The sequence below is a fragment of the Enhydra lutris genome, unplaced genomic scaffold (assembly GCF_002288905.1).
Source record: "Enhydra lutris kenyoni isolate GAN:26980312 unplaced genomic scaffold, ASM228890v2 scaffoldscaffold26, whole genome shotgun sequence".
Lineage (NCBI taxonomy): Eukaryota > Metazoa > Chordata > Mammalia > Carnivora > Mustelidae > Enhydra > Enhydra lutris.
The window spans coordinates 24211675-24234608 of NW_019154110.1; the positions used below are offsets into that span (position 1 = coordinate 24211675).

Here is a 22934-nt window from a genome sequence, read left to right on the forward strand (position 1 = left end):
TGATTGCCATGGTTACCGGCAGGGCCCTGCCAGCAGGTGCCAAGAGCAAGGGTAAACAGGAGCTCAGATCCCCCACTGCACACCCCGCACCCCAGGCCTCAGGGCCCTACACCTGACACCCAGGTCCTCTCCAGCTGCAACTGGCCAGGTGTATTGTGGGAAAGACAGGGAAGAGGGGAGAGGGCTGGACCTCCAGCTGTCATCACTTTAGGGAAGAGGTTGGGAGATGGGAAACAGCCAGGGAGAAAGAGACAAAATCCTCAAAGAGGACATGGGCCATTCTGAAGTGACTTCCATGGAGTTCTGCGGGGGGGTGTACCGGGTCACTCCCAAGGATCTCACCACAGGGACCTGAGCACTGCTGGCAGCCAAGTCCTTTAACACCTTTTGTCCCCAAACCACTATCTTGGCAAGAGCATGATTGCTGGTCCCCAGGCATCCAGGTCTCGGCGACAGTGGCAGCAAGGGACCTTGGGTCAGCACCCATGCCAGCTCCTCCTGGCCTGTCAAGCCTGGCATTTTTCTTTGCCCTGCCTCAAAGCCCCTACGAATTAGAAACCATCACCCATCTCTCTGTTCTAGCTTATCTTTTTCTGGAAGTTCCCCACAATTTAGGCCTCTCCCATTGTCAGTTTTTTTTCTTCTTTTTTTTTCATTTTCCTCTGCAGAAATAGTCTGTCTCTGATAACCCAGAGGTCTTTGCTCCTTCAGATGCCCTAAGACAGGATTCTCTGCTCTGCTTTCCTCCACATGAAATTAGCCCCACTCCCCCACTAGAAAATCACCAGGTCTTGGGAAAAGTCACTCAGGGTCACTTCTGGACACCTAGAACTGAAGAAGTAGAAGGGTTCTTAGAAAGCCTCTTATCTGGGGCATCTGGGTGGTTCAGTGGGTTAGTCGTCCAAATCTTGATTTCAGCTCAGGACATAATCTTGGGGTAGTGAGATCGAGACCCACATTGGGCTCCACGCTCAGCTTGGAGTCTGCTTGAGATTCTCCCTTCCTTTACCTCTGCTCCTTCCCCTACCCTCATCCCTGCTCTCTCTAAAATAATAAATACATAAATTTAAAAAAAAAAAAAAGGGTACTTGGGTAGCTCAGTTAACTTCATGACTGAAGCATCTACCTTTGGCTCAGGTCATGATCTCAGGGTCCTGGGCTCAAACCCGCATAGAGCTCCCCTGCTCGGTGGGGAGTCTGCTTGTCCCTCTCCCTCTGCCCCTTTCCCTACTTGTGCTCTGTCTCTCACTCATATAAATAAATAAAATCTGAAGAAAGCAAGAAAGAACGAAAAGCAAGCATGCATCTTGTCCAGTCTTTTCACTCTCCAGATGAAGAAATTCAGAAAGAAATGACTTGGCTAAGGCCACCCAGTAACACAGTGGCAGAAACTGCCTTTCTCCCATTCCAGTACTCTTTACACACTGGCACCCAGGCCAGACTCCCCACTCACTTAAGAAATTAGTAAGCCTGGCCTGACTCCATCCAGGCAGGTAGAAGGCAGAAGAACTCCAGGGTACCCTAGAAGACCACTCAGTGAGCCTTCTGGGAGCGGTCAGAGTCTGGCCCAAACATGACCTTCAGCACACATTCTCACTTTGAAGTAGAGAGAGGGGCAGAAACTAATCACCTTACCCCATTTCCATGGAACAGGTAGGAAAACTGAGGCTCTATGGAATATACTGGGTCCATTCCTCTCCTAGCTTCGTGCATCCAACTGCATGAGCAACGCGCATTTGTGTGTGGAAGGGGAAGATTAGGGGTCTGCCCGGGGACAATGTCAACCTCTCCGTGTTCCCTGATCCTTGAACCTGGGACCTGCCCCTCCCGCCAGCAGCATCAAAACATCCTCTAGTCTCCTGAAACTGGGCTTATTGTCCCCTCTCTGTCTTTCCCCCCTCAGCTTCCTAAGACCAAACAAAGACAAAACCCCCAAAATATACATACAGAGCTACACACTGCCGAATACACACAGATGCACACAAAGCCAGACACACCCCCTCCATCTCTCACACAAAGCCAGACAGACACTTGGCCAGACACACACACACAGACACACACACACTTATATACACACCAGGCTCACACACACAGCCTGACCAGAGCCAGGCCCACACTCGCCAGATGCACAAGCCATCCCCACCCACCCCAGAACCACACAGTCTGACATGCCTGCCTGAAACCAGAGCCGCAAATCCACACTAACCTTTTGTGCATCCCTAGTCCACCCAGGGTAAATGATAACATAAGTCCTCCAGCAACAAAGGCAGTGCAGCTCCGACCTCCACTCTGGGGGCCAGAGGCTGAAGGCACAGGGTGGGCATCTGACCTGAACGAAGATGTAGCCTCTTCCTGCTCAGGCTCTCTCCATTCCCATGGCAACAGCTCCATCAACCAAGATTTCTCTGGCAAGGCCAGGGGCAGCAGAGAGCACCGCCCCCCTTCCTGCCCACCCTCAAAGACTTCAACTTGAACCCCACCCTTGACCCAGACACCAGGAAAGAGAATAGCTACCGCAGGGTCTTGATCCTGGGTCCCAGGGGTCACCTGGGGTCTGTTTCTGGCCTCCTTCCAAAGACAGCTGAAAGACCTCAACCCCCAACTCCAAACCAGGGAACCCCTGGGAAAACCTCCCTACCCAAAAGCTGCAACAGAGCTGGCTTTATGCTCCTTCTCCAAGTACTAACACCTTGGAACAGAGTGGAGACGGGAGGAAGAGAAATTAGAGTTTCAGGAACAGATACAAACTGCAAGAGGCCCAGAGAAGGAGGCATCAGAGCAGAGCGGGAGACAACCCGGAGACCAACCCCCTCCTTCCCCTCCCCAAGCGGCAAGGAGCCCAGGAGAGACTGAGGCATGTATATGTTCGGGGAGAGGGGTTACTCTAAGAGACAAAGACCAAGGAGAAGCGCGGAGTAACACTTCCACAATATTTACAGGCAAATTCACCACCCCCAGGTCTCTTCCTTCCCCACCTCAAGCCATCCGAAGCAATTCTGGGCAGATGGGGGCAGTGGGGGAGGGGGAGACGCATGCCTGGGCCCACTGTGGTGACTGGAGGGGCAGGGGTGTCTGCCGGACGAGAGGTCCCACCCCCTCAGAGCCAGAGACAGGAGGGCCAGGCACGGAGGGGGCGGCCCGGCTATCCAGCAAAAGAGGGAGCCAATCGATCAGACCCCTCCGGCCTCTGCCCGCGATGGAAAATATCGCGATAACTCTCCCCCCAGGCCCCGACAACCTCCATTCTACTCCCTCCTCCCGGGCTTCCCCCGGAACCTGGGTCAAAGGATCAGGGACTCCAGTTACCCGGTGGCCGCTCCTACCTTCCCTAGAGTCAAACTTTCGGCGGGGCCCAAGAAGGGGTGTTCCAGAGAAAGAGGCTCTGCCGAGGTGGTTCGGGGAGGGGGCGGGGCGCCCGGTCCTGGGCCGGTGGGGGGGCGACCCAATGGGGGGAGGTGACCGGGAGGCCGGGGACCCGGGCGAGGAGGAGCGCCCTCCCCCGGCCCCGCAGCAATCAGAAAGGCACGTCGCCTTGCTCCCGGCCTCAAGTCCCTGCGCGTCCACGACGCCCCGGAGCCCACGGAAGAAGCGGAGAGCGACCCCTCCCCAAACCGAAGGGGGTAGTGGGGCAGAGCCAGGGGCCGCTCTGGCCCGTGGAGCGGGCGAAGGGGGCAGAGATCCGGCCCAGCGCGCAGCCCACAGTCCCCGTGGCTGCCTCGGACCCTCCCCCTCGCTACCTCGGGAGCAGGTCTGCGAGGGGGCTGCGGCACAAAGAGGTGGTGGTCGAGGGAGACGCCAAATCCCTAAAAGGGGGAATCCGTTTCGGCCATCTTGGAAGGGAGGAAAGGGAAAAGGGGAGAGAAAAGGGAGAAAGAAAGGCGGACGGGGCGAGCTAGGACAGGGGCTGGCGGGGTGGGGCGGGGACGCGAGCTGCAGGCCCTGCTCAGAGTCTCCCCCTCCCACAGGGGTGTGTAAAGAGGGATGGACCGGCCCCCCCACCCCATTCTGGTGGCGGGGTAGGAGAGGGAAAGGACAGGGAGTCTGCCTCCACTTACCTGGGTTCGGGGTCCGGTGGGTCTCGGGGAGGGGGGGATGGGAGGGAGGGAGGGAAGGGAGGGGAGGGGGGCCGCAGCCGTGTCGCTCGCTCCGGCGGCGGGAGGGGAGAAACCTACGGTAAGAAAGGAGTTTGTGAAAGCGGCTTGGGGTGGGAGGGAGAGAGGGGAGGGGAGGGGACGACGGGGGGAGGGGAGGGACCGGGGCTGGGGGGGGTACAAAATGGCTTTTTTCCTCCAGACAAGAGTAGGTCCCGCCCACTACTCACCCACGTGACCTCATTCCTTCAGGGTGTTTGCGGAGCGGGGAAGAGGAGGAGGGGGAGAGGCTAACTCGGCTACCCCCACACCGGGTGCCGGGCCCCCTAAACTGGGACGCGAACTCACTCTTCCCAAACAGCCCCTGACCCTGGAAGATGTATCCTCTTCTCGGTTAACCTCCGCAATTAACCCTACCGCCCCACAAAAAAATGTGTGTGCGCCCCCCACCCCCTGACCCTGCGATCCCCGCCCCTAAGCTGGGGCGTCTGGAAAATGGTGAAATGAGGACTAGGCTGAAATGTGGTTCGTTCTGCAGTCCTACCCGCCGCGGCCTGGACCGAAGGACGATGGCTCGGGTGGGGGACACGACGCCTCCGGCCACGCGTCCAGGGTATTTTCATTCACTCTAAGTGACACTCCCTTAAAATTAATAACTGCAACCGTGGGAGAAATCGTGTCCTCCCCACTCCCCCCGGCCCCGCTCAGCGGCCCGATCACCGGCTCTAAAAGGCAGTCCCCTGGGACCCAGTCGGCAGAGGCGAGAGGTCCCACGCCTCCGGGAGGCGTTGGGGGGGTGTCGGTTTGCTGGGGTGGAGGCTGGCGCCCCTCGCGTGCTCGCGCAGAGAAGAATGCAATGCAACCTGGGCCGGGGGACAAGCTGAAGACGGGGACTCAGGTTCCGGGTCCGGGACACAATAACCCGGTCGAATGCGAGAGGTCCGGCTGGACTAGAAAATCAGGCGCCAGGGCTCGGAAGTGGGCCCGCGCTTTTCCTCCTGCCTTGCGCTGGTTCCCGCATTTTTCTCCGCGGCGCGGATCGCGCTGGGAGCTCTGCGCGGTTGGTGCGCCTCCCTCGCCCCGGCGGCGGGAGGAGCCGGGCGAGCGCAGAGGCGGCTGGTGCCAGTCCGCCTCCGACAGTCGCTCGCGACTCCTCCCAGCGCTCGGGCTCCCGTCCCTAGTGGCTCCCGCCGGGAGGGAAAAACAGGGAGGGAGGCTTGGGAAGGCGGGGAGTAGCGGCCGAGGCTGGCGCCGGGGGAGCCAATCGATACTACGTTACGGCGACGACTGGGCCCTGCCTCATTAGGACGGTCGATTCGCTTATTCGTTATTCAAGATTTATTAGAGATGGTCACTGGCTCTGTCCCTCCAGAGAGCTCGATTATCCGGCCAGACGGGCCATTAAGCGCACTGACGGTGGGTGGCTCGAGTTAGGAAATTAGGAGACAAATCCGCGAGCTTCGGAGTGCCTGCCTCTTCCTCTTCCCTCCGCACTCGCAGCTCAGGCAGACCCGAAGCCGGGCCCCCCAGACTGAATGCTTTCACCCTTTGGCCAGCGACCAGGAGACCTGCGGACACTGGCCGCCAAGTGACCCTAGCTTCAGCCTTCAGCCCACACCGGCCGAATGGGGGCAGGGAGGAAGAGGATGGGCGGAAGAGATTTCCTCCGGGGATGGGGGTGTCTGAGAAGGCGCGGGAGAAGGTCCGGGGTGGAACCTGGTCACCTACACCTCTGTCCTTGCATGCGAAGACTAGGATTTTGCCGCCCCCCCGGAAAGAGGGCTCTTGGGTGGACACACCAACTGTCCCTAGGGCAAGACTGTTGCCAGCATCCGGACTCTTCCAGGGAAGACTTGTGCATCCTCTACTGTCCCCCAGTTGCCCTGCGGGGAGGCAGCACAGCAGGAACTCCTGGGCTGTCACTCCTTTCCAACTAGATGATCCTGGGGCAAGGCAAACCTGTAGGGGCTTCCTGAAGATCTCTGACACGCGACCCATATGGGCACCCAGGGTGTGTGTATGGGGGGTGCATATCAGCTACTTGGAAGAGGGTTGATGAGTCCCCACTTTGGTCCTTTATACTGGAGTGTTGCAGCGAGGGGGCCCACTGTGCCGCCCGGGCATCCATTCACTCGTTCCTCAGTTACTAGCGCTAGTCACTAGCAAACCACAAGACAGAGGGATGAAGACCCCATTACCCACTAAAACTTCATTTAATCATTCCCATCCTGGGCTGCAGGTCTCCACATCCCTGGCCTTTCTGCCTTGTCAAGAAAACCTTCTAAGACTCAACCTTTCTCACATCAGAAGTTCTTTGATTTCCCTGCAAAAAAGCACCTGTCCTGTGCCAATGTGGAATACTGCACTAGCACCAGGGACCTAAAGCTGATGAGCCGGATTTTTGCCTATAAGGAGCTCACAGGCCAGATAGTGGGGGCTATCTAGCATGTCCCATTAACTCCCATGGCACTGTGTATACCCCTGGTTTGTCCCCACTACCCCTGTGAGCGCCTGGTAAGTGGGTGGGGGGCGGCGAGCCCTGGGGAAGGTTTTCAGAACAGGTGTCTTCTGAACCCAATCTTGAGGAGAAGCCAGGTAGCTTGAGAGTCCTTTGCTTAGCTCCTGGTGCTGGGATGTGCCCTGGCTGCCTTAGACACCAATGCTTCCCCTGCATTCTGTGCTAGTTGTAGTGTCTCACATAGTCCTCTAGCTGAAGAATCACCTTGTCTGTCACAGACTGGAAGCTTCCAGAGGGTAGGAACTTGGGAAATCTAATCAGTGATTTCTGGCACATGCCAAGAGCTACTGTGAAGATAAGATGTCCTTGAAGATGGTGACGATGGTAAGAGAGGGCAGTCCCTCTAGTGATTTTTTGGCCATCTTTCCCCGTGTCTGTGGCTCCTCTCTCCCCAAGATAATGTCCTTTGTCAGTTTCTGTTTGTATTTCTCCATCCTCTGCCCTACTTCTCTGCCTGTACATCTAGAAAAAAATAGTTTTGTTGTTGTTTTCCTTTTTTGGAAGCTTCTCATATTAACTGCATCTCTTTTCCCTCCATTTTCTTCCTTCAGCTCACCCCGCCTATTTTTCTATCGTGTCCCTTTTCCGTCTCTGTATATCACAGCTACATTCTCCCTTTTTCACCTTTTCGCTTCATCCCCCAGTTTCTCCCTGCCTTTGTCTCTCTCGCTACTTTCTTCCCTTCCAAACACAGTATTTCGAGACTGTAACATCGATTGAGGCAGACAATGGAAAAACTGTCCAACCTCCACTGTAAATTCATTCTTAATCCTACGAAAAATGCAACCTGAAACGTATACACGGTGAGACAAAAACCTCTGTCTTCGCCTTTCCTGAAATCCAGCCTGGGGGTGGGGTGGGAAGCAGGCGATGGAGGAAAGTGCTGAAGAAATTACCCCATCATTGACTGAACAAAAACGAATTTTCAATCACAATGATCCGCTGGTTCGCTATAGAAAAGGATTCTCTCCCATTTCAAAGCGAAATTTAGCACTTTACAGGTTGGGAGGATAACGCTTAGGTTTTTCTTTCTACAGAAAAGGATCGCGTCCCTGGGTGGGCTCGAACCACCAACCTTTCGGTTAACAGCCGAACGCGCTAACCGATTGCGCCACAGAGACTGCGACAGCCGACAGCGTGGTGGCGAGCCGAGTCAATGGGAGAGAGCCTACGACGGCGCAGGAATGCAACCGAAAGCCTGCAATCAGGCGAAAGAAGTCAGGACCCGAGGAGAAAGAAAAGGGTCCCGATCGAGGGAGGGGAGGAGGGACCTTCACGTCTCTCCTCCACTGGTTTTGGAAGGGGTAGTCGCCGACTTCCTCTGGATCTCTCTTAGAAGATAAGATGGGGACGCCCGAAACGTCCTTTTTTAGGGTGACCTGAGTCTTGGGGATACACGAAGTCGACCTCCTGAGAGTCCCAAAAAGCATAACTACCTTTGGTCTCCAAACCTCTCCCTTTATAGCTGAGGCCCCGCAGCTCCGCAGTACACCCGTGACGCCCTTCTCCTGCTCCTCCTCCTGCTCCTCCTCCTCAAAACATTAAGTGTTGAATGCGCTCCTCCCAAATACCAGGCACCGTTCTAGGCCAGTTAATGTCCAGAGCCTAGCATAGTACCTGGCACGTAAGAGATGTAGGGATTTCTGGTGTGAATAAATGAAAGAAGCTAGCATGAGTCATACGCCCCATGCACACGTTCATAAGCTACACCACTGCCCTTCAGCAGGGATCGCGGCCCCTATTTCGGGCTTCACTTGCCCACGTGCACACAGGTCCTGGCCCCGGGATTTGGCGTCCGGGATTACGGGTCCGCCGCGATCCCAGCTTGCACCGCGGCGCCAGGCCCTTCCGCACTCACAGTGACTTTTCACTTTCCGCTTTCCCAGCCTCGGTTTTGGCTTCTCAACCAAACTCCGGTGCTGATGACTGACAGAGAGGCACAGCCAGTAGGAAGTCAAAGGGTCCCGGAAGGGTCGGCCTTTCGGCGCACACACAGGAAGCAGCTGGAGTGGCTGCGCGGTGCGGGCTGTAGCCGGTTGAGTGGGGTTGTGGTGGTCGGAGGTCTCACAACACCGCAGTCATGGTGAGATGGGGAGCGAAGGGGAGGGGTGCGGGGTAGGGATTGAGGTAGGGGGAGGGCGGCATGGGACGCTTGGGAAGCGGAGAGGGCCAAGTGGTCGTTCGAAGTTTGAAGGGAAGCTGACCACAGTGGGGACCAAGGGGTTGAAGGCGGCTCCTCGCAGCTACACTGCGCTAATGTTAGAGCTGGAGTTCGGAGTATGCAGGCGCCTCGGGAGTGGAGGACGTGAGGGCAGGAGCCTCGGGAATCGGGGGCCGCGCCGGGGGCTCTGGCCGTATTTGGCCCCTGGCGTTGAGCCCCTCCGCTCTGTCTACCGCAGTCTATTATGTCCTATAATGGAGGGGCCGTCATGGCCATGAAGGGGAAGAACTGTGTGGCCATCGCTGCCGACAGGCGCTTCGGGATCCAGGCCCAGATGGTGACCACGGACTTCCAGAAGATCTTTCCCATGGGCGATCGGCTGTACATAGGCCTGGCTGGGCTCGCCACCGATGTGCAGACTGTGTAAGTGTCGTGAGTCCTCGCCCACGCGCAGGCCTCTTCTTGGCCTGGCGTCTTGAGTGGCCCAGGTATCAGTCATCTACCAAGCAGCCCCAGTGAATCAGAGACCGGACACCGTAAGCCGTACAGATTTGTATCCTAACCAACTTACACCAGCATTTATCCAGTGTCAGACTCGCAAAGTACCTTATATGCACGGCCTCCTTTAATCCTCTTAGCTACATTACCAAGTTGCTGTCCTGTTTTGCAGACCAGGATACTGAGAGTCTTAGAGTTTCTTGCTCAGTGTGCAACTTATCAATGTCATCCAGGATTTCAGTGCTGGTCTCTCTCAGGCTTGTGCTCAGTTCCTAAATAACTCCAGGTTTAGTTGGGAAAGGCATTCAGAAAGATAACTAACCCATGACGAGCTGGTGCATAGTAGCTGCTAGATTTGTCATCTAGTGGACAGAGGCTTTGTAATTTGAGAGCTCTTGTTTTGGTCCAGGTATGAGGGTTATTGTCCTGATGGGGTGGTAGTGGTGGGAAAGGAAAGGAAGGCATTTCTTTTTTTTTTTTTTTTTAAGATTTTATTTATTTATTTGACAGAGATCACAAGTAGGCAGAGAGGCAGGCGGAGAGAGAGGAGGAAGCAGGTTCCCTGCTGAGCAGAGAGCCCGACGCGTTGTGGGGCTCGATCCCAGGACTCTGAGCCACCCAGGTGCCCCAAGGAAGGCATTTCTGAGAGTTGTTGCTGACCTGCTTTAGTGGCTACTTGGATATTGTGAGACTAAAATTAGTCATGCATTGAGGCTGAGTCTGTGTCTTTTTTATCTCCTACTAGGATCTAGCTCGGTAGATGGCATGTGAGTAATCCAGAAATGTTTTAAAGATTTTATTTATTTACTTGACAGAGATCACAAGTAGGCAGAGGCAGGCAGAGAGAGAGGGAAGCAGGCTCCCTGCTGAGCAGAGATCCCGATGCAGGGCTTGATCCCAGGATCCTGAGATCATGACCTGAGCCGAAGGCAGAGGCTTTAACCCACTGAGCCACCCAGGCGCCCTCCAGAAATGTTTTAAAGATGATTTCTGTTTTGAGCATGTTGACTGAAATATAGAAATTGGGAGGGCTAGTTTTAGGGGAAAGGTGATGGCCTAATTTTAAAGGGACGAGTCAAGCCAAGTAGAAACGTCTTTCAAGGGGTGCCTGGGTGGCTCAGTGGGTTAAAGCCTCTGCCTTCGGCTTAGGTCATGATCTCAGGGTCCTGGGATCAAGCCCTGCGTCGGGCTCTCCGTTCAGCGGGGAGCCCGCTTCCTCCTCTCTCTCTCTGCCTGCCGTTCCACCTACTTGAGATCTCTGTCAAATAAATAAATAAAGGGCGCCTGGGTGGCTCAGTGGGTTAAGCCGCTGCCTTCGGCTCAGGTCATGATCTCAGAGTCCTGGGATCGAGGCCCGCATCGGGCTCTCTGCTCAGCAGGGAGCCTGCTTCCTCCTCTCTCTGCCTGCCTCTCTGCCTACTTGTGATCTCTCTGTCAAATAAATAAATAAAATCTTTTAAATAAATAAATAAAATCTTTTTTAAAAAATTAAAAAAAAAGAAACATCTTTCAAGCAGTTGGGATCTTGAAATTACATATCTCAGGGCTGGCGAGGCACTGATGATCTTTTAAATCTATGGGAACAGATTTTGGAGAGACAGAATATGTAGAGGAGAAAAATTAGCTGCTGTCGACAGCCGAACTGTATTTAGCGGTGAAGGGAAGAAGAGAGGCCAGAGGGAAAGAATCAGGATAGGGTTTTAAGAGGGATGCTGTGGTCACAGGTGGCAGGTCCTGCAGGAAGCTGGTGGCCCAACGAACAACAGTTCTAGACTTAGTTCTTAGAAGATCAAGAGAACAGTTCACTGTTGAGGGTGAAAAGCTTGTCAGAGAATTTTCTCTCTCATTTCCCTCGAAGCTCCCTCAGTCTCAAGAGCACATGACTTGGAAATTCTTCCTAGATCTAACCCAGCCACATTCTAGTGGAATCAAGGTGACAGCCTTGAGTTCCCTTCCCTGCAAAGGTCCCCATCAGCCATCCTCTCTCAAGTCACAGCTGGTCCCTTCACACCATTTCCTTTTCTTCAGGAGCATTTCTCACCAAGTGTGTATGTTTGGGGGCAGTAATAGCTAATTTTGTTAGGCCTCAGTTTCTTTACCTGTAAGAGGAAGCTCAGTCTGAGGCTTTGTTCTGTGTCCTTTGAGTCACTGCTTTGCTTCTGGCAGCTGTGGCATTGGTCTGCCCCCTGCAGGGCCCTGTCCTGGGCTCTGAGTTGTGGCGCTGGGGGAGGTGTGGCCTTTTTGCTTAGGCACCTTCCAGGCCATTAGTACAGCAGCTGCTCCTTCTTAACTTGCAGAAGATTTTGTAGTTTTCCAAGCACCTGGTTGGCCCCCATATGTTGTCTTACTGCCTGGTGATTTGTTGTGTCCCTCATCGTATGGGTGGAAAAATTAATTGGGAGGATAAAGGCTTAGGTCAGCCCTCGCAGTCCATTGCCCTTTCTTTTCTTTTCTTTCTTTCTTTCTTCCTTTCCTTCCTTCCTTCCTTCCTTTCCTTCCTTCCTCCCTTTCTTTCCTTCCTGCCTTCCTTCCTTTCTTTCCTTCCTTTCTTCCTTTCCTTCCTTTCTTCCTTTCCTTTCCTTCCTTCCTTCCTTTCTTTTTTCTTTCTCTTTTTCTTTTTCTTTCTTTTTTTTCCCCCCACTGCTCTTTCTGCTCTCTACTCCTGTCATTGTGTGTGCAGGTGGACTCCCGCAGGGAGTGCCAAGGAGCTATGCATTTTATGGTACGTAAATTGTTCCTTAAGAAAGAGAGGCAAAATCCACTTCTTAGTTCCCCTTTTCTCACCTCGAGGAGTATGAGAAAAGCAGTGTTCACAGAGCGGTGTGTTTACAGGTGGTCGGTGTTGGACAAGTCCGAAACATGAATGTAAGGCTGGATTTCCGGCAAGAAAATCACTGGGAGGGGAAGACAGGAGTCTTGGCAGGGGTGGGGATTATGTGTCTCCCTCCACACCTCCTGACCTCTGCAGGGTGGACACCAGGGGACATTCAGCAGTGACTTACTCCCTCATTTTTCTTTTATCACAGTGCCCAGCGCCTCAAGTTCCGGCTGAACCTGTATGAGCTGAAGGAAGGCCGGCAGATCAAGCCCTACACGCTCATGAGCATGGTGGCCAACCTCCTGTATGAGAAGCGGTGAGTGGCAGTGTAGCCTGGGACTAGCGACTTGGGACAGGCAGAAACCTCTGGCCGAGTAGGTACATAGTATGGAGGGATGCCCGTTCCTCCTCCTTCTGCCGTTGCTTATTGCAGGGTGATAACCTCTTTGCGTCTGTTTTCTGTGGGCCTGTCTGGACAACCAAATAGGACAGAAAGGGTTGCTTCAGGAGGCAGGGAAAGCAAATAGCAGACAGATGTGCTTCCAGGCAACAGAATTAACCCCTCCAGGGGCGCCTGGGTGGCTCAGTGGGTTAAGCCTCTGCATTCGGTTCAGGTCATGATCTCTGGGTCCTGGGATCGAGGCCCACATCGGGCTCTCTGCTCGGTGGGGAGCCTGCTTCCTCCCCTTTCTCTGCCTGCCTCTCTGCCTACTTGTGATCTCTGTCTGTCAAATAAATGAATAACATCTTTTTTAAAAAAAAAAAGAATTAACCCCTCCAAAGGTTCCTGGAGTCTCGCAACCAGGAGCCACCTGTAGTCAGAGGAAATTCTGCTGGCACTAAATTCTCGGGACCTAGGAATTGGGTGTGTGAATTTTTGTCTGTTTTACTTGAAAACTTCATGACGAGGAAGGCAGATGCCCAGCTGCAGAATCCATTGCAGAAGCTGGGATTGAAGGAGAGCCCCACGGGAACTTCCACTCAGCTCTGGGCTAAACTGGGTGGAGGAAAGACAAGTGGAGTTCTTTGTTTCCTCTTTTTTTCTTTTTAAACTTTTTTTTTTTTTAAGATTTTATTTATTTATTTGACAGAGACAGAGATCACAAGTAGGCAGAGAGGCAGGCAGAGAGAGAGGGGGAAGCAGGCTCCCCACTGAGCAGAGGGGCTCAATCGCAGGACCCTGAGATCATGACCTGAGCTGAAGGCAGAGGCTTATCCTACTGAGCCACCCAGGCTCCCCCTCTTTTTAAACTTTTTATTTTGAAATAATTTCAGACTTTGTGGAAAAGTTACGTACTTTGTTGTTCTCACAACTAAAAGTCTTTGACATTTCCATGTCTGGAGCAATACTGTATCGTAATCTAAAAACCATAAAAGGGTTGCCTTTTTCTAGGTGTATGTTAATATCCTCAGCTGTGAACTGTCTGCCATGTGTGGTAACCATGTTTATGAAAATCCTGAATTGAGAAAGGCGTAAATGATTTTTTTAACTGATTTATAGAAGGGGAGAAATGTCTTACACACTTGTAAAAATTAAGTCATATTTAGGTATATGTGTAATGGTTCCTGTTTTTGTTTTTGTTTTAAGTAAACTCTATACCCAATGTGTGGCTTGAGCTTACAAGTTGGTGCAGAGATTCAATAAACAAACTTCAAACAGAGTTGCATGTTCTACTGACTCAGCCAGCACTCCACCATGTCTACTAAAAATAAGAAAAATACAGAATGGGGTGCCTATGTGGCTCAGTGAGTTAGGTGTCTGCCTTTGGCTCAGGTCATGATCCCGGGCTCCTGGGATCAAGCTTGGCATCAGGCTCCCTGCTCAACTGGGAGTCTGCTTCTCCCCCTCCTTCCCGATCGTGCTCTCTCTCACTATCTCTGTCTCTCTTAAATAAATAAATAAAATATTAAAAGAAAAATACAGAACACTGAGGCTGATTTGGAAAATTCTAAGTTCTTACCTAGGCAGGAGCTTTCTCTGCAAGACCAATTGAAGTCAGTGATTTTCCGGTAGGATATCAGGGGCTAATGCTATGATTTGCAAACTTGAGCAATGTACAAAGTCTTTTTATTTTATTATTATTTTTAATTCTATTTATTTATTATTTGAGAGAGAGAGAACTAGTGCAGAGAGGGACAGAGAAAGGCAGAAGCAGGTTCCCCCGAGCAGGGAGTTGGACATGGGACTCAATCCCAGGACCCTGGGATCATGACCCGAGCTGAAGGCAGATGCTTAACCAACTGAGCCACTCAGGCGCCCCTGTTAGGAGGCTTTTCAAAAGAAAAAGCTTCTCATGAATTCCGGAGAATCCATCCAGGTACCTTTCTTTGTGAAATACTGCTAGTAAAAGTTACAACCTTCATGTGGGATCTTGGCATCAGTGTGGCTGGAGATGCAAATGCAGATCTCTCTCTCTCTCTTTTTTTAAGGTATTGTTTATATATTTGACAGAGAGATCCCAGGATCCTGGGATCATGACCGGAGCCTAAGGCAGAGGCTTAACTCACTGAGCCACCCAGGCGCCCCACAAATGCAGATCTTGAACTGTGTTGTATTTAGTCTTAAGGTTGTTACCCAGATAATCTAGAATATTCTTATGTTTATTCCTAATTATTGAGAGCCAGTATAAGACATGGATAAGTAAAGGCAAGACATCTTACTCGTTGCTTGTTTTTTCAAGATTCTGGGTTTTTTTTTTGTTTTGTTTTTTTTTTTGAGAGAGAGCGCACGCCTGCGCATGTACAATTTTGGCAGAAAGAGGGGGGAAGCAGACTCTTGCTGAGCACAGAGCCTGATGTGGGACTCGTTCCCAGGACCCCGGGATCATGACGTGAACTGAAGGCAGATCCTTAACCAACTGAGCCACCCAGGCGCCCCACATCTTATTGTTTCTGTTGAGAATAGTGGTCATTAGTTTTTGAGTATTTAATATATAGAAATTCCCGAGATTAATTACTCTTAATTCTTAAGCTAGACCCTCAAGCTCAGGGTCTAAAACAGGCTGGAGAATCTCCTATTTCCTGGAGGCAGACATGAAAATAGCCATGTCACTGATATCCTTTTTTGCCTTGCCTGCTGGGAGACTCACAACAAAACTTTGTGTTCCGTCTGAGTGTCTTATGTTCTGTTTTAATGGTTTCGTTTTATTTTTCAGTATTTTTCTTACAAACTGCTTCAAAGCAGTTCTCAAAAGGAGTGGAAGTATAGCTAGGTATATGAATAGAGAATTGAATGGTAGTAGGACTTTGGTTAGGATAGGGAAGATTAGAAGAAATCAGAATTCCCAATAAAAAGGAAATGGAAGAGAGAGTCAGGGTGAGGGACATAGGAAGGCAAGTGACAGAGAAAAGAAGTCTTCAGTATTGTCAGATGCCAGGAGGTGGGGAAGGGTGAATCAAAGCTGGCTTGGTCTATAGAGCATGTGACTCCTAATATTATGGCCATTGAGGTCGAGCCCTAGGGCATAGGGCTTCAAAATAGCTGGCCTTGGGGAAGCGGGTCTTCCCAAACAGGTCCCCTGTGCTCCTCCCCGGCTCTGAGCCAGGCCTCAGCAGGAAAGCGGACGTTCTTGAGTTGTGGTTTCTTTTTGCTCCTGGTCTGCACAGGTTTGGCCCCTACTACACGGAGCCCGTCATCGCCGGGTTGGACCCGAAGACCTTTAAGCCCTTCATTTGCTCTCTAGACCTCATCGGCTGCCCCATGGTGACTGATGACTTTGTGGTCAGCGGCACCTGCTCTGAACAAATGTACGGCATGTGCGAGTCCCTCTGGGAGCCCAACATGGTGAGTCAGCGGCACGGAGTGGGACTGGGCTCTGAGGTGTCCCCCCACCTTGGCTATCAGGGAGAAATATGTTTCCGTGGCGTGTAAGGAGAGTGAGGAGACGCAGGTAGGAGAGAAAGCCACAGCTGCTGGGCCTCAGGAGGGTTTCCAGAAACTGCCTGCCAGGCCTTGGTGTGGGCCTCGGTGTCGCTGCTGGTTAGTGGAGGAAGTTCAGAGCTTGACTTCACTTCCCCTTACACACCCCGCTTCCTTCGGAGGAGCTGAGGGGGCTTCCCACATCCAGGGAACCACCCCTCACTTCACCTTCTGTTAGGAGACCCCACCAGATACTTGCTAACGACAGAGAGTTCTCCCCTTGGCTTTACAGGGTTCTCGCCTCCGTTCACAGAGCGAACATTGAACAAGGCGTTCGTAGAGTTAGAGGCAGCTCCACAGAAAGGGCTCTGGCGCTGGCTATCTGGGTCGGAAACCTGGATCCACCTGTCACTTAGTTCTGTTCTTAGGTCAGACATTTCACCTTCTTGTGCCCCCACTGGCCCAGCTGGAAGGGGGGGATAATAATGTGGCCCAGCTCAGGAGGGGCAGTGGGAAGAAAACGCGTGAAGACCGATCGGTGCCCCACAGTGGGGACTGGCCGTTCTGCCAGCTCCGCTGGGCCCTGGGAGACCGGGCAGTCTGTTGTCACCGGCTTAGGGCAGTCTCACGAAGCAGGACAGACTCCCGAGTGCGTGTCAGAATGCAGTCTGTCAGGAAGCGGGGAAGCGGAAGGCCTGGCTGGCAGAAGCAGCAGCCTCTGCGAAGGTGTGCGAGGAGTCAGGTGTGTTGAGTGGTGAGAGAGCGTTTGCGTGGCTGCTGGAAGGTGGGCCGAGTGTGGGTGAGATCATGGTGGAGAGCACGGGTGGGCTGAGACTTCAAAGGCCTTGAATGCCGTGCCAGAGAGCTTGAACTTCTCCTTAGTACCCGAAGTCAAAGGCAGTCAGGATGCAGAGCCCTGGGTAGATGCCGCAGGCTGATTGTGGTCACCTGAGGAGGCGCTGAGTGATGCCTGAGCGAAGATGGTTGTGGGGTGGGGGGGGTGGGTGTAGCAGCTGGTCTGGAGGATTGGGTTGCTTCAAACAGAAGTGAGGGAGGTGGAGACAATGTGGATATGAGTTTTCTGGCCAAGCCAGCTAAGATGGAGGATGTAGGAGGAACAGGTTTGGAAGGAGTGGGCCCATGGTTGGACAGGTAAGTTTTGATGTACCTGGTGACCCCCGGGAGGAGAGCCCATAGACAGCTCGTAAAGCACGTGGATGGTTGGACAGGTAAGTTTTGATGTACCTGGTGACCCCCGGGAGGAGAGCCCATAGACAGCTTGTAAAGCACGTGGAAGTCAAACAGGGATTCGCCTCATTTTACAGAAGAAGGGATTGAGCTTAGTAGAGGCATGTGTAACTTGCCCAAGGTCACTGCTGGTTAGTGAAGGAAGCTCAGGGCTTACGTTCTTCTTCACTTTGCCTCACACACCCTGCTTCCTCCGGGGGAGCCTGGGAACCACCCCTCACTTCAGGCATGGGTATAGCCAGAGTTGGGGACCTTGAGCCCAGAAAAAAAAGAGTTAAGGGGTCAAGCCAAGTTAGGGTCCAAGGCTCTGGGGCCAAGGCTTCTGTTTTGGGGGCAGGATCCAGAACACCTGTTTGAAACCATCTCGCAAGCCATGCTGAATGCCGTGGACCGGGACGCAGTGTCGGGCATGGGCGTCATCGTGCACATCATGTGAGTAGAGTTGGGAAGAGCAGAGAAGCTTTGCAGACCCCTGCCTTTCCCTTCCCAGACAAATACCTCTTCTTTCCATCCCCCTGAGCAGGTGTGAGGGAGGGAAGGCACTTGTAGCAGGCTTGGGATAGTAGAAATCCACCCGGTTCCCTTGGGCTCGGTAGGTGAGGCTCCATGACCCTGAGTCCTCCGCCCTCCACCCCACCTGCTCACAGTGGACACTGCTTTCTTAAGTATCCCTGAAGTCTCAGGGGCCTGCGTGGGGGTGAGCCACAGCAGAGCGACTGCACATTGTTGGGAGCTCCAGGCGACTCCCTCCCCTCCCAGCTCCTGTTTCTGGGTGACATCCTGAGCCCCAACAGGGTGATACTCTGAGCTCCCGGAACAAAGTTTCCAACCCAGCCAGTTCCCTCCCTGCCATCCCCCATAGCCCCTCACTTGTCTGGAGCTGCCTCCGGGAACCTGATCCGATGAAGTAGAAGTCCTCCCAACAGCTCTTCTGGGGCACATCCCAAAATAAGCTTTTGGACCTCTTGTGGTGGGAGAGCTTGCTTAATTATCGTGACAAACAGACCGCGGCTGATACGGAGAATTGACCACTGGGGTCCTTTGTGTTCCTTGGGATGAAACGCAACACACCTCCTTCCTGTGTCCTGTGACTTTTTCTCTGGGCTTGGGGGGCGGGGGCTCCTGCCCTTCCCTGGAGGGCTGCGCGTCAAGCCCCAAGTCACCTAGGCTCTGGTTGCGTCCCGCTGTGGGGTTCCTTCACTCGACTCCCTGTTTCGCCTTCCTCTCCTTCCTCCCCTTTCTCATCCCAGGCTTAGCAGACAGGCTGTTAATGTAACAGGAGCAAAACAGTTAAACCTAGAGTTGGCAGCACAGCTCTTTGTTCTGCATTCTAGAATCATGTAGATGTTTTGTGACTTTCTCCCCCTGCAGTGAGAAGGACAAAATCACCACCAGGACACTGAAGGCCCGCATGGACTAACCCTCTTTTTTTTTTTTTTTTTTTTTAAATAAATAAATAGCTTTTCTTTCACTTCTGCTTCTTTGTGTTTGGGTCTCCTACCAGAGATCTTTGTCCCCAGCTGGAGAGTTACAAAGAGCTCCTCAGGGCCCCGCGCAGCCCTTGGGTTTTCTTGCGGACTTGCAGCGCCCTCTGCTGGTACACCTCGCTGAGTGCCTGCTGGGTGCTAGGCCTGGCAATGCTTTACACATCCTAGAATTCAATCATCATGATGACTTACAGCAGTTAATTTGCTCAAGGCCACTTTAGGAGCAACGATGAAAACCCATATTCCATTTGACCCCGAAGCCTAGAATCCTTTTCACCGTACTCTGCTTGAAAACTTAAATCTTTCATTGTTTCAGGAAGAAACTGGGCCAAGTAGCCACAAGTAATATCCTTGTGGTTCAGCGTTTCTTAACCTTGGCCGCATGTTAGTCACAGATACTTTGATTCCCTCCCTCAAGATTCTGACCTAACTAGCTTTTAAAGGCCTGGGCACCTGTCTCTCCTAAAAGCTTCCCAAATGATTCCAGCTTGCAAGCTGGGGTGGTGGCTCCCAAACTTGAGCCTCCATCAGAACCACCTGGAGGGCCTGTTAGAACCGTTTCTGATTCAGACCTGCAGAGGGACTGGGGAGTTTCTATTTCTGATTCGCAGCTGCTGCTGATACTGCTGGTCGAGGACCACATGGGAGAACCCCCGGCTTCTGAGCTAAGCGTTTACCTAGAGAACAGGAGATACACAGAAGTGACTATGTAGCTACTTAGGGGAGAGCTGGGACAGTTGTCGTAGGCATGTAGCTCCTCGCCACTGTTGGTCTTACCCAGCTGGAGAAGTGAGGGGCAAGCGGTTTGTCCACTTCTCGATATGCGCAGTAAGATCTTGATGGCGGACCCGCTCTGCTCTGGTGCCCGTGCTCCTTGCTCACCAGGCCAATCTGGAAGTAGGCGGCCAACGTCCTAGCCTATATGCTTTCTCCAAACTCAAGTCACACATGGATTTTGTCCAAGCAACCTATGAAACTGGGACCCCAACCTTTTAACTCTGAAAAAAAAAAAAATGAAGGCTCATTTCTAAAGGACTCACCCATGACAGATGTGTACACAAAGCCTTTTGAGTTTTATTTGTTCCTTGGGCTGGAGATTCGTCTTAACATGCATGCATTTTAAAACAGTAACAGGGTCTCGAACTGTTCCGAGCAGACATTAGACAAGCACAAGGGGCTGAAAATTCCTATTTTAAAAAAATGGAGGTCGCAGTGAGGAAACCAAGAAGTCACGGACATATGACGGGTGCTAGTGTATCCCGCTCCCCCACGAAGTCAGTCTAAGCTTCATTCACACTTTTTGATGACAGTAATCTGACCTGATGTTCGGGTGTGCCGAGCAGCTCCGCCCCCCCCGCTAAAGGCTGCTGGTTCACAACTCACGGAACAGCTCTGTGCAGGGGAAGGGGGGTCCTCTGGAAGTTTCCTCTCCTGCCTCCCAAGGATCTCAGCACGACCCACTGGGGACAGCTGAGTCTCCTCTTCCCTTTGGAGGCACTATTCCTCCATGGCATGTCTCTTGAGGGAGGGTGGGCCATGTCCCTGCCCCCTGCAGACAGCTGGTGGATTTGGGGGCAGTTGTTCCAATGGGTTTTCCCTATGATTCCTGTGCTCAGGCTGGACCCACCCTCCCCACATTTCTGTCAAAAGGAATTGAGGTCCCTAGACTCGGGGGAGCCACAGCTCTAAGGCCAGAGCTGTAAAGGCTGCTGAAACACACGGTCCCTTCTGCCCCTAACGCTTGAGTAGCTCAAATGCTAGGGAGTGCTGAAGTTTTTTCCCTCCCAACCTGAATTAGTAAAAAGACAACAGGGGGTGGAGGGGTGGGATTGGCTGCTGAGAAAAGTCCCGGGTCTTTGGTCCACCTCCCCGGGGCAGGTCCTGGCAGACTGAAGAGGGGAACGTCATTAGGGTAGGAGTCTGTAGTCCCCAGGCCTGAGCACGACCAGGGGACCAGTTTGAGGCCTAAAGCACAGGCAAGAGAAAGGAAGAGGAGGAAGGGAGAGGGAAGGAAGAGCTGCCTGTGGTGGAAACTTAGGGGGTGTCACTGAGAACAGCCACAGGGGCGACTCGTGGCACCCGCCACAGACCAGTAACCCCTGAGCTAGATAAGGAGAGACGGAGTGCTGCTTCAGCTGCTCCTGGAACTGCTGGCTTCTGCCCGGGACCCCCAAAACGCAGGGCACAGGGAAGGAGCTTGCACTGGGGGACAAAGACTCAGTGGTTCATTAAAAGGAACAAGGGCCAGAGGCCTTCATCTAGTGGTCTAAGTGGAATTTCCAGAGAACCCTCGCTTGGGCTGGGAGGCCTGGGAAATGGGTTTCTCAGCCGTAGGCTTCAGGACGGGAGAAGCTGTGAGCGGCTAGGTGGTTAGAGTGGGGAACGGAGAGGAACTGCACACGGGCTTCCCCATCCAGGCTCCACTCCAGCAGTCCTGTCCTATTCTTACACCCTTGTTCTTGGGAAACCCCAAACTATTCCGGGGTGCTGGGAGACTGTTGGAGCTTTTCTTCGGGGCTCCAGAGAGGAAGGCTGAGCCTAGTCCCTTGCCCTCGGATGCCTTCTACAGCCCACAGAGGGAACGGTGGGGCTCGGAGAAAGGAATGGGGGCAGACGAAAGCTTGGGGACCAGTTCACTTTCTCCACATTCAGACCACAACCCAAATATACCTGCATCATTACAAAAAGAGAAAGAAAACTGGTATAAACCAAAATAAACAGTTTTTGAACACTTGAATGCCAAAGGAATTAGAGGGCCAAACCCAAGGTTTTGAAGATAGCACAGAGAATGACCTTAAAAACAAAAAACAAAAAAAACCCCACCTCAAATCCACCCAACCACAGCTCAGATTTTTTACCCAAACAACAATACTGTCAGAAAAACAAAAAGAGCATTTGAAACAGAATGCTACTCTCAAAATGTAAACAATATACCAGGAAAAAAAAAAAAAAAAAGAAACCCACGAAAACACAAAAACTCAATGTTAAAGAAGCTAGATACCGGGTAGCTCATCTTTAACTGAAGGATCGTGTTACACTTTTCATACACATGATGGCAACATGATCAGCAGACCCAGCGCAGGAAGCCGCCGGGAGCCCAAGGCTGTGGCCGCAGCAGGGGGAGGGGGGACAGGCCACCAGGCTCTGAAGACGCTGGGCCTCCTGAGGGGCAGATCCAAATTTTCATTCTTGATTAGGAGGTGGGGAAATCAAGTCCAGACATTATTCCTACATAATCTCTTCCTAAGTCTGACTGGTTTTCTCCATGAGCCACTTGGTTCCAAGTTCTTCCCCAAGTCACTTGGTGGTCTCGCCCCTTTGCGGGGCCGGGGCTGTCTGATCTGTCTGCCTCTTCCAGAAAGGTTCCAGCAGTCCCAGTGGGCTCCAAGAATGTGGCCTCCCTTCCTCCCTGACCTGAAAGCTGTGGGTAGGGCCCCGACACGGCACTGGTTCCTGCTCCAGGAGCTGAGCCCGGCCAGGTTTGGAGGGAGCCACAGGAAACCAATCCATTTGTTCCAAATGCTTCCACAGACTCGCTTCGCATGTGCGGGGTTATGTACAAGTTCCATCATATCTCATCCTAAGTCCCCAGTTCCGACCCAGGGCTGCTGCCGTCCTAGCCAGACCAGACTGCTCTGACGGCGTCACAGGAGGACACGTGGCTCGGTCCTGGGTCACTCAGCAGCTGGGCAGAGGCCCTGAAGGACGCTCAGGACGCCACTCCTGAGGAAGGCCAGGGGAGGCAGGTTTGCGAAGGAAAATGCCCCCAAAGCCCGGGGCAGGCGATCCCCAAATCAAGCCTCCAAACTGGATTTCGTGGGTCCCCTACTCAAGTGACCCCGAAATAACCTCAGGCTTGGACGTCGCCCTCCAAGGTGCTGGTGGGGTGCACCCCTGCTGGCCATGACTGTCCAGGCGACAGACCCACAGGCACGGGCCTCAGATCGTCTACACTGCGACCCTGGCGTTTGAAGAGGCTTCTCTGCAGGGAGGGGCCCAGGCAGGCAGAGATGTGGCCCAGCGAGAAGCTCAGCTATGAGGGAGGGTGCCCAGGGCCAAGGTCAGAGGGAAGTAAATGGATGGAGGACACGAGGTCTCATCTGACACCCAGTGGCAACTGGGGGTCCTGCTATCCGTAAAGATGCTTCCTAGTTCCTCTTGACCCAGCGGAAGGCAGGCCTTATGGACAGGATGAGGGAAGGCCAGGGGCCAGGGGCATGGACGATGTTCACGGGGTTCTGTGAGAACCTGCTG

The 22934-nt window shown here is 52.9% G+C and overlaps 1 protein-coding gene and 1 non-coding gene across 2 annotated transcripts; one reads left to right on the top strand and one right to left on the bottom strand.

Annotated features, from left to right (window-relative positions):
- Positions 1-7656: 7656 nt before the first annotated feature.
- Positions 7657-7730, bottom strand: TRNAN-GUU. Its single transcript has one exon. It is a non-coding gene; the product is annotated as a tRNA-Asn (tRNA).
- Positions 7731-8600: 870 nt separating this feature from the next.
- LOC111151691 (proteasome subunit beta 3) lies at positions 8601-18664 on the top strand. Its single transcript, XM_022509829.1, has 6 exons — positions 8601-8692; positions 9009-9193; positions 12295-12402; positions 15693-15870; positions 17531-17625; positions 18565-18664. The coding sequence occupies exons 1-6, from the start codon at positions 8690-8692 to the stop codon at positions 18611-18613; spliced, it is 618 nt and encodes a 205-aa protein (XP_022365537.1). The 5' UTR covers positions 8601-8689; the 3' UTR covers positions 18614-18664.
- The last annotated feature ends 4270 nt before the right edge of the window (positions 18665-22934 follow it).

Coding starts and splice junctions, on each gene's coding strand:
- LOC111151691 (XM_022509829.1), top strand. Junction 9,194..12,294: donor GCCACCGATGTGCAGACTGT/GTAAGTGTCGTG, acceptor CTTTTATCACAG/TGCCCAGCGCCTCAAGTTCC. Junction 15,871..17,530: donor CCCTCTGGGAGCCCAACATG/GTGAGTCAGCGG, acceptor TTTTGGGGGCAG/GATCCAGAACACCTGTTTGA.